The sequence below is a fragment of the Haemaphysalis longicornis genome, unplaced genomic scaffold (genome assembly GCF_048455015.1).
Source record: "Haemaphysalis longicornis isolate Haplotype H1 unplaced genomic scaffold, Haemaphysalis longicornis Haplotype H1 scaffold_2, whole genome shotgun sequence".
NCBI lineage: Eukaryota > Metazoa > Arthropoda > Arachnida > Ixodida > Ixodidae > Haemaphysalis > Haemaphysalis longicornis.
The window spans coordinates 289,194,125-289,203,789 of NW_027526295.1; the positions used below are offsets into that span (position 1 = coordinate 289,194,125).

Genomic DNA, 9,665 nt, shown 5'->3' on the forward strand with positions numbered 1-9,665 from the left:
CTACTACTACTACTACTCGCCCATATGCACACAGCGTTCAGGGTTTAATTCATTGCCTGTGTAGCTGCAGAATGATGTGCTCGTTGTTTGTTATCTTGATTTCCCAAGGGAGAGTTTTATAGGGATCATCATCATCACGCTCAAGAAGAAAAAGTTCTCGCCGTCGGCACGTTCCTCGCGCTATCATCTGACTGGCTGCAGTGCCGTCGCTCGTCGGCGTCATGAAACGTCGACTCCTCAGTCTGCTGTGTTGCGTCTGGCTCAGCTTCGCTCTCGGCATCGTGTGCACTGTGTTCACCGTTAAGCTCAAGATGCAGACGGAGTACATCCTGCACGCTCTCGAGAGCATCTATGCGCAGCAGTTTTTGTCCACCGAGGCGCCCGAACGTGAGTGCAAAACTGCGGTGTGCCGCTGGCATAGCGACTACCTCTGGGGTCGCTTGAACGAGTCGGTCGACCCGTGCGAAGACTTCTACGCGCACGTCTGCTCCTCGGCATGGTTTCGCGAAGAAAAGCGGATCGACGGCCAACCCTACGCCGACTTCTCGGTCGCGCAGCTGCTCGAGGACGTGCGCTACTCGCTGACTCGCCAAAGGCGCCCTTTCACCGAGCAGGGCTCCTGGAGCTTCCCGGCGCAGGCGGTCCGCATGCAGAGCCTCTGCGACCATGCCGGTTCCTCGTCGTCTGTCGGATGGGACGAACTTCGCGATGCCCTTGCGCGGGTAGGTCTCGGCGGTTGGCCGTACACTGATGAGCCTCCGGCGAAGTGGAGCCTTCTACGGGTGCTGGCGGGCCTGGAGCGCGACGTGGGCGAAGGAACGTTGGCCAGCGTCACTTTGCGCAGAGACCTTTCCCAAACGGAAGATTACCAGGTGCACGTCGAGCCACCCGAGACACTGCTCCGACACTTCCTGCTTCACCGGCGCTCGTCCGGCTCTCTGGTCGACTACGAGGCCCAGCTAGCGTCTCTTCTTCTTGCCGCGCTCGGAAACGTAAGCGTCCCCGCGAGCAGCCGAGGAGACTCGTTAGCGTCTAGACTTGCCGCGGACCTGGTGGCCCTCGAAAAGCGCCTGGAGGCGGTCCGCGGAGCCCCGCTAGTCCCGCTAGAGCAGCGCTACGCTCGCGCCGGACAGCTAGGAGCCGTTGCCAAGTGGAACTGGACGGCCTTTATAATGGAGACCCTGCGGGGCGCACAGTCTGTTGCCGCAAACACGACCATTGTGTGCGACCGCTGCACCTTCTTCAGGAAGCTCATGCTGCTGGTCCAGGAGACGCCACAGCGGACGGTGGCCAACTACGCTGGCGTGCGCCTTTTAGCGCTGCTGTCTCCTCTCTTGCCAGCGCATATGCCCTGGTCAGCCTTCCTCATGCAGCTGTCCAGTCGAGGCCTCAGCGGACTCCCTGAGCGCGTAGAAGCTTGCCTGGGCTTGTTGGAGCGCACCTACCGCTATGGCTCAGCTATGCTGGCGCGGATGGCTCTGGGCCGCCAGTTCTTCACCGTATACCGCAGCCAGTACGACCGCCAGCTCGTCGCGCTCGCCAGCGCCCTGGCGCACGCCGCCACGCAAGGCGCCGCCCGCCTGGCCTTCCTGCGCCCTGACGAGCGGAGGGTGGCGCAGAGCAAGGTGGCCGGCATGACCGTCCAGGTGTTTGGCACCGCGCCCAACCTTTACTGGCCGGCGCTCTACTACGGCGTCTCCTCGCCGCACCTCAGCAGCGCCGAGCCGCTGGCAAGTGCCATGTCCTTGCTGCGTCACACACGCCACGCCTACTTGTCGTCGCAAGCTCCTAACCTGGACCTGGACGCCCAGTACCCGGTCCGGGTATTCGGCGTCCCCAGTAGCTATTACTTCCCGCTGCGCAACCATCTGTTCTTGCCGCAGAGCCTGGTGTCGTTCCTAGCTCATGTCTCCAACACCCTCGACGCCTCCTTCGTGCCTGTCGTGGGCCGACCCATTCTGACCGAGCTACTTCGGGCTCTTGACTCGCTCGATGGCAGGGCAGTCGACTCGGCGCTATCCCTACGGGCATGGTGGGACAAAAACTCGAGCGCCGAGTTCGAACTCCTGCAACAATGCCTACTGAACCAGTACAAAGCGTTGTACTGGACCTCCGGTCCCAGTGACGCCAACTGGCGGGAGCACGTCGATGTCCAGGCGCTCTTTCGTGAAGTGGCCTCAGTGACGCCGCTGCTCGACGTATTCCAGGAGCGGCAAAAGTCGGCAGCCAAACTACTTATACGCGTTGGACGTAAGCGCGTGCTGGAACCTGTGCAGCTGTTCTTCGTCAACTTCGCGTTGTCTCTGTGCGACCATCACGGACGCGGGAAGTTGGGCCACCTGCAGGCAAAACTGGGCATTATGCCGGGAACCGTTCGCGTCAACTTGGCCCTGGCTAACTCGAACGAGTTCGCCCATGCTTTCGGCTGCGAACCGAACCGTACAATGAGTCCCGCAACGCGCTGTATAGTATGGTAGAAGCGCACTCGCCCTAGTCAGCGTGATGAATTATTCTATTTAATAAATATACGTGTATGACTTAATTTTCGCGTAAACTGTGGTGTGATCACGCCAGAATCCTGCGTGTAAAGCGGCATTGCTTGTTGCACCTGCCGAACTTCCTGTTAAACAAGGGTCCTGTTGCAGTCTGTTGACTTTCGGACCCTTGTCTGTATACGAACTTATATGTATTTCACACCGTTGGAAATAGTAAAAATTCGTATTCAATTCAATTCAAACGAAGACGCAACAATAAAATGTGGTAGATAGCAGTGTTTTATGTGTTTTTATATTAATCCATATCAAGGAACAACAAAGGAGTGCATAGTTTAGAAGATGGGCCTCCATAATACTGGGCTGCTGTTCGACTTACACAACATGCGGAAATTTTCAGCGGGAGAGGGGCCGTCAGCTCTGCTGTTTCTCCAGGCTTGCACGGCTAGTGCAAGCTGCTCCAATTTTTTTTTTAAAGCAAAGCTTTACGCCTTTCCTCCAGCGGTTTCGCGGAGGACGCGCAAGTTAACCTTTCGACCGGAGAAACACCCCCGGCGACACACAGACGCTGGCGGGAGCGTGTTCGGTCGGCTGTTAGCTGAGCGGCCGCTTCACCGCTGCGACAAGAGCGGCCTCTCCCGTCGCAGCGGCGACGGAGTGGCCGCTCAGCTGACAGCTGACCAAACCCGCAGCCTCCCACGCTTGCGCCGCTGGGGCGTCTCGGGCGATGTCACTCATCTTGCGCCGGGGTCGACGTGAAAGAGAAACGCCGAGTTCGGCGAGAATGAAAGCGAGGACGAGCCTCCCCCTGTGAGCGTTGCACGGGACTGAACAGCTTTGAGCCGTGGTCGGCAATACAGCTGCTTCAAAGGTTAACCAAGCGAAACCAAGACTCAACCAGACTAAGCCAAGCATTTGCTTTGCATGTCCAAGGTTCGCTGAGTACGCCATTTCCCTTTTTTTTGCGATCGAGCTTCGGTTGCGGATTTCTTCGCCTAGCGGAGCTCGGCTCCTAACAAGTGCAGTCCCCTAGAAGGTCGAAGCTGTTTCGCCAATACACGCCACTACAGCCACGTGCTAAAAGATTGAACACTGGGGCGATTTGACTATAAGCATAAGCAAAAGAAAAATTACACCGTCTTCCCACGTGGGAGCCCTGAGGAGATGCAAAGCATCTCGAGTTTGCATGAGTTTGCGCGGCTTTGCACGGAGTTCGCACGGAGTTCCACCAACGTTCATCAGGGTTCCCACGTGGGAAGATGGTGTAATTTATTTGGTTGTGAGTAGTGCGTTGACGGTCGTTGTGGATGCTGCCGATGCGCGTCAGATTGTTGTCGAACCAGAGTCTGTCGCACACCTTGCAGCTGTGTCCGAAGCTCCGGTGCAAGAACTCGCGTTTGAAGCGCTCGTCGGCGCCGTCCGTAGCATGCACGATGTTGACGTGCCGAAGCGGCGTCGCGTTCTCGGGGCGAGGGATCTGCTGCTCGACGTTGGCGTTTCGAAGCGGTGTCGCTTTCTCGCAGTGTGGGATCCGCTGCTCGACGTTGCCGTTTCCAAGGGGCTTCACGTTCTCGAAGCGAGGAATCCGCTGCTCGATGGCGACGTTTCGAAGCGTTGTCGTCTTGACGAACGGCATCCGGATCCGCTGCTCGACGCTGGCGTTTCGAAGCGGCTTCGCGTTCTCGAAGGGCGGGATCCGCTGCGCGACGCTGGCGTTTACGTTCTGCGTCGCGAGCTCTCTCTGCGCAGCCTTGTCTTCAGAGGTGCTCGCGGTTCTGGAAGTGGACTGGTTGTTGCTGGTTGAAGGCGTGACAGCCAGTTCACTGCCAGAATTGTTGGCGTCCATTGTCAGCTCATCGGACGGCGCAGCGTTGTCTCGACAGAAAGCAGCAACTGAAGGGAGCAGTGGCGCGGACCTGGTTACCTGAAGTGGAGAGGAGGAGGGGAGAGGAAGAGCAGCGCGCACAGGTGGTGTGGAGAAGGGGAGAGGTGGAGGAGCGCGCGCGCTATCGCACAGGTGGTGTGGAGAGGGGGAGGGGAGGGAGAGCGGCATTATCACAGCTGTTGTGGAGTGGAGGAGAGGTGTGGACACCGGACCACGGACGACGGAGCCTCGACTAAGAGATGCTTTGCATCTAAAATTGGCGCAGATTGAACAAGTGATGCAAGGCCGGAGAAATATTACAGCTGGCGGCCCCTTTTCCTTCGTCGGAGACCTGGCTGTTGCGCCTTACGCTGATTGACAAACTTGTCCCTGAAAGTTGTCCATGACTTGCAGGCCCGGATCGTTTCGCCCGCAGGCTTTCACATCTTTCACAAAGTGGGCCGCATTAGCACGTGCTGTAACCCGCGGTCAACTCCAAAGCCAACGCCCGCGCTTCGAACCAAAATGAAATGCTGAACACCCGGGATGCGATAATAGAGAGTTATAGTAGATCGGAAAAACGGTTCCGGTACGGTAACGTCTACCGTCTGGACGCCACCGCGCATGCGCAGAACCCTACCGTATAGGCGCCGGGCAGCACCCAGAGGGCGACACGGAGCCCGTAGAGTTCCTGTGTATTGCTCCCGTAGGGAGCATATACAGGAACTCTAGGAGCCCGCGACACCCAGCGCCCCCTCCGACATATATGCGCAACGCTGGGTCGGTTCCCGCAAGCCGTTACCTTCCTGGCTGGGGGGCGCTCCTCTTTTTGCAGCGCGAATGTATACCTTATTAGCCGCCCCTTTTAGGTTTAAAACGAAGTGAGCGATTGTACAGTAGTCCTGCCACATATGCAGGTGAATGAAGAAGGATTTATTCGGCTGAATTCGCGTGTGGGAGGGCATATAAAGGCCGCATAGGTGGGATGCCCAGAAGAGATATGCTTGTAGAGCCTGCCTGCGGGCAAAACTTTCTCAAGATCAGCATGTTTCCTTTCAAAAGAAAACGTAATTTGTATTGTTCAATCCACAAAATAGCAGGCTTTGTCTGCAAATACATCAGACGTTGCGCGATGTTTCCGCCCGAGGTATTCCATCCATGTGAGTGCACTTGCGACTGCAGAACTACTAACTGGACCACATGTGTGTTACCTTTGGGTCTTTGATCCAAATGTGATGCTCCATACACGTAACAGTATTACATTCACTTTTGTTTGTGTATAGCGAAAGTGCTGCCGCTAATAATTGCCCGCTCCGCCGAGAAACTTTTGGGCTTCCAGGTGTAGCCCAGTACGCCAGCTGTATGAAAACACGACCCAAAAATTCAGGGCCCTTCCACCCAGTGAAGAGGGATGGCCAGCAAAGCTGCGGTGCCGAGCCTCAACGTGAGGTTTGACTGGGTCGTAGTCCAAGCGGTGCACGAAGCAATACACGTTTGTTTGTAATTTGCGATTGAGCATTGTTCTTGGTTATTAACTGAAAGTCCAGACCTGTCCAGTCACTGCTCCTCGCGCATGCTCAGCACGGCTCTTCACGAGCCACGTGAAACGGCTATCGAAGCGGCTCCCAATAGCTACTGCGCAATTGAGGCGCACACCTGGGCACGCGCCGGCGCCAGTGCGTCTGTCGCGGCTGTGACGCAGCACAACAATCCAACACAATCCACTTTAATCCAATCTAATCCAATCTAAGCCAAGCCAATCGAATCGAATTCAATCCAATGCCCCTCGCGCTTGCGCAGAACCATAGAGTTTCTTAGTAAGTATACTAGAGAGGAAACTGCGCCTCGTAAGCCATGTCGTCATGGGGGTTCACGGGAATACATCCTTTTTGGCTTGGGCTTGGCATGACAACTGGATTTTTAAGCGGTTTTTGGGATTTGCTTTCTTCACTATGCATTCACACGTTTACGAGCTACAAGGAAGCCGAAATCCTGCCTGTTCTGCGGCAGCCGTGTTCAGTGAAACAGCAGGCAATGCGTGATCGCACCTGACGTTGCTCATGCCGCAGTCGAAAGACGTATGACTGAGCGGGTAATATGCCGCCGCGAAATTTGTAGCCGACGAAAAGAGGAAACAAAACGTACTTCGACGAAGACAAGATACGGCAGATACGGGCGCTTGTATGCGTTCTATCTTGTCATCGTCCACGACTGTTTAACGCCACGTTTTCATTTTTCTTGTTAAACTAGCTGGCGGTCGCGGTGCACCCGTTCACCACGAAGGCAACGTTTTCATAGGCACGCTCAAAAAACTTTCGAAACTCTTCAAACAACTTATTTTTTGAAATAATGGTAAAATTAATAAAATCACAGTCTCTAATGAGTTACCCCCCAAATAATAACATTGTTCGTAACTAATTGGCCTGCGTAATAGCAGGCACAACCGTTCAGACAAAAATACGCTTTACTTCTTTTTTTCTTAGTTTTAAAACAGCCTGTTTTTATTTTCCACTTACATAGTTGCACACTATTCTTCTCGTTTTTGTGTCACTTTGTTTAAATTTGCGGTCACTAAAACGTTTCAATCCAAGCCAATGATGAAACTAAGGCGAGCGCAATGTATAATGGCGGTCCATGACGACACAGACGACCTTGATGTCAGCCGCATAGACGCTAGCGCCAGATTCCTCTCTAGTGTATACTGTAAGAAACTCTATGCGCAGAAGGGCCCTTCACGGCACACGCGAAAGTGCTCAAACTCGGCCAGTGTAGCTTACGCTACAAAACATGCAGGAATCGTGGGTAGAAATTTATTATAACGCGGGTATGGTAATCACGGCGCATGCTCTATGAAGGCCCTAGGAGGTTTTTATTTTGTATGATTTTTTACATGCCCCGGGGGTGTGGCGCGCAGTTTTACCATAGAGTTTCTCACTAGCTTACCTAGAGTGGAATCTGGCGCTAGCGTCAACCTGATTCGGCGGAAGCACTTTACGCCTCCATGAGGTCCGCCATAGTGGCAATGACTTCGTGGCTACGCAAATTGAGTTTTTGTTTATAAAATTGCTGCCGAAAGTGCCGCTGTCAACAAATTTTGTTTTGTGTAAGGCACTGTGTTCGATGTCTTATGCTGCAAAACAAATTAGAGGGTTACAAAGAAAAGAAAAAAGTAGAAGTCCTGCCTTTGGTTCACGCTGCCAGATACAGCGGGCCGTCTCGGATATATTTTTAAGTTATTACATTCTTCAAACTTGGTGAGATTTTCTTTGATTTTTTGTAATATTTAGCTGAAAAAAATTATTTATATTGTTTAAAGCTGTGTTCTTGCTCCCTCTCATTAGTCTCATTATCGTATGCTACGCGCCTTGGCAGGCGATGCAGCATTACAGATGCGAGAATGATATAATCCCGTTGTATTTGTTTTGTCTAAGCAGATGTAAATTAACGTAGAAGTGAAGCCTGTTACCGCAAGTAAGTCTTCGAGTACGCGCGCAAAGCATTATGAAATTGCATGAATGCTTCAAATGGCAAATAAATAGTGGCTTGTCGAGTTGCTATGTATGTTGCCCCATTGCGCCTGCCAAGACAGTGCATGCTTCAAGGAGTAAGTAGACGCAGCGGCGCCGACGAGCGGTGCGAAAATCGTAACTGAATGTGTGCATAAAACGGATAGTGTGGGCTAGCGTAGCTTATTTTGTGGCTGTAGTGTGGGCGGCGGCGGCAAGCGGTATGATGCGGTATATAACAGGCCGCAGGGACCCTCGCTCGCTTTTTGCTGGCCAGAAGCAGCCCACAAGCGAGCGGCAGCGGTGATACAGTGAAAGGCGAGCGACGACGACAGAGTACATTGGCGGCAGTGTATTAATTTTTTTTCGCTTGTCGCTGTCACCCAGTGCACTCTGCTGCTGTACCTTGAGTTACGTTTTCGGCGTCGCATGTCGCCGTCACTGCATGTGGTCACCCCTTCATCTTAAGAAACTCGCCGCTAACGCGAGCACACGCGTTAAGTGCTAATCACGCTGTTATTTAGACATATCTGTGATAGCCATTGAATGCCAGAAAGTGGCATCCCGAAAACGGTAAAGCATACCGAAAACAGAACTAACAAGCACTTCCGAGCCGAGAAGCCTAATCCATAGCCCTTTGCACTAGCCACTTGCTGCCAATCCGATTCGCGCACTACCCACAATTCCCATGTCGGCGTGCGATCGCAGCGCCACTTTCCGCTCTAGGTAATACTGAGAAACTCTATGAGTTTTACGATTCCGGGGATTTAAGTGGACTCCGCAACGTGGCGCTACGCTAGCTAGCGATTCCTGTCTACATCGCTCTGGGACCGGAGACGATCTGCTGGATCCTAGCCATTTACAGCTTTGCTGTAAAAAGTCGCAGTGCGAAGCCGGCACGTGCGAGAGGAAAAGCAAGCCCAAAAAGAACAGAACTCCCGCTGACGCAATTTCAGGCAGGGGGTGCGCGAGCACTGCGAAGGCGGGACATTTGAATTGCATTGGGTGGTAGCAGTGAGCGGATGACGGCGCTACAGCCCGTTATGATGAATCACTGCTCTGAACTTCCGACAGCTTTCACATTAAGCGGAATGGCTTTATTTTTTGGGTGGTCCAGTGGTTCGGTTTCATGGTGTAGAGGAGCCGGGTTCGATTCCCGGGACTTTCCTAACCACACTTTTTAGATGCGAAGCATCTCATGCTCGGGGCTGTGTTCCTCCCTCTCTTGTAGTTGTCGTTGTCCACCGTCTGCACACCCACTGCGCATGTCTGGCGCACCGCTGATGATGATTGTGGCAGAATGCCCCTAGGTATTGGCCAACCAAAGAATTCATCACGAGAAAGCTTCGCGTTCAACCACCGTCGTCATCTTCCCGTAGGGGAACCTTGAGTACCACACCCCCACTGCGCATGCCTGGCTAGGCACCGCTGATGATGATTGTGGCAGGATACCCCTAGGGATTGGATTAGATGCGAAGCATCTCATGCTCGGGGCTGTGTTCCTCCCTCTCTTGTAGTTGTCGTTGTCCGCCGTCTGCACACTCACTGCGCATGCCTGGTCAGGCACCGCTGACGATGATTGTGGCAGAATGCCCCTAGGTATTGGCCAACCAAAGAATCCATCACGAGATAGCTTCGCGTTCAACCACCATCGTCATCTTCCCGTAGGGGAACCTTGAGTACCACACCCCCACTGCGCATGCCTGGCCAGGCACCGCTGATGATGATTGTGGCAGGATACCCCTAGGGATTGGATTAGATGCGAAGCATCTCATGCTCGGGGCTGTGTCCCTTCCTCCCTTG

The 9,665-nt window shown here is 53.8% G+C and overlaps 1 protein-coding gene across 1 annotated transcript; it reads left to right on the plus strand.

Moving 5' to 3' along the window:
• Positions 1-221: 221 nt before the first annotated feature.
• Positions 222-2,477, plus strand: LOC144167818 (neprilysin-21-like). Its single transcript, XM_077696984.1, has one exon. It carries the CDS (start codon positions 222-224, stop codon positions 2,475-2,477), a length of 2,256 nt encoding a protein of 751 aa, XP_077553110.1.
• Positions 2,478-9,665: the final 7,188 nt, after the last annotated feature.

What these genes read in the sequence shown, in the direction of transcription:
- LOC144167818 (XM_077696984.1), top strand. Translation starts at nt 222, where the DNA reads ATGAAACGTCGACTCCTCAGTCTGCTGTGTTGCGTCTGGCTCAGCTTC.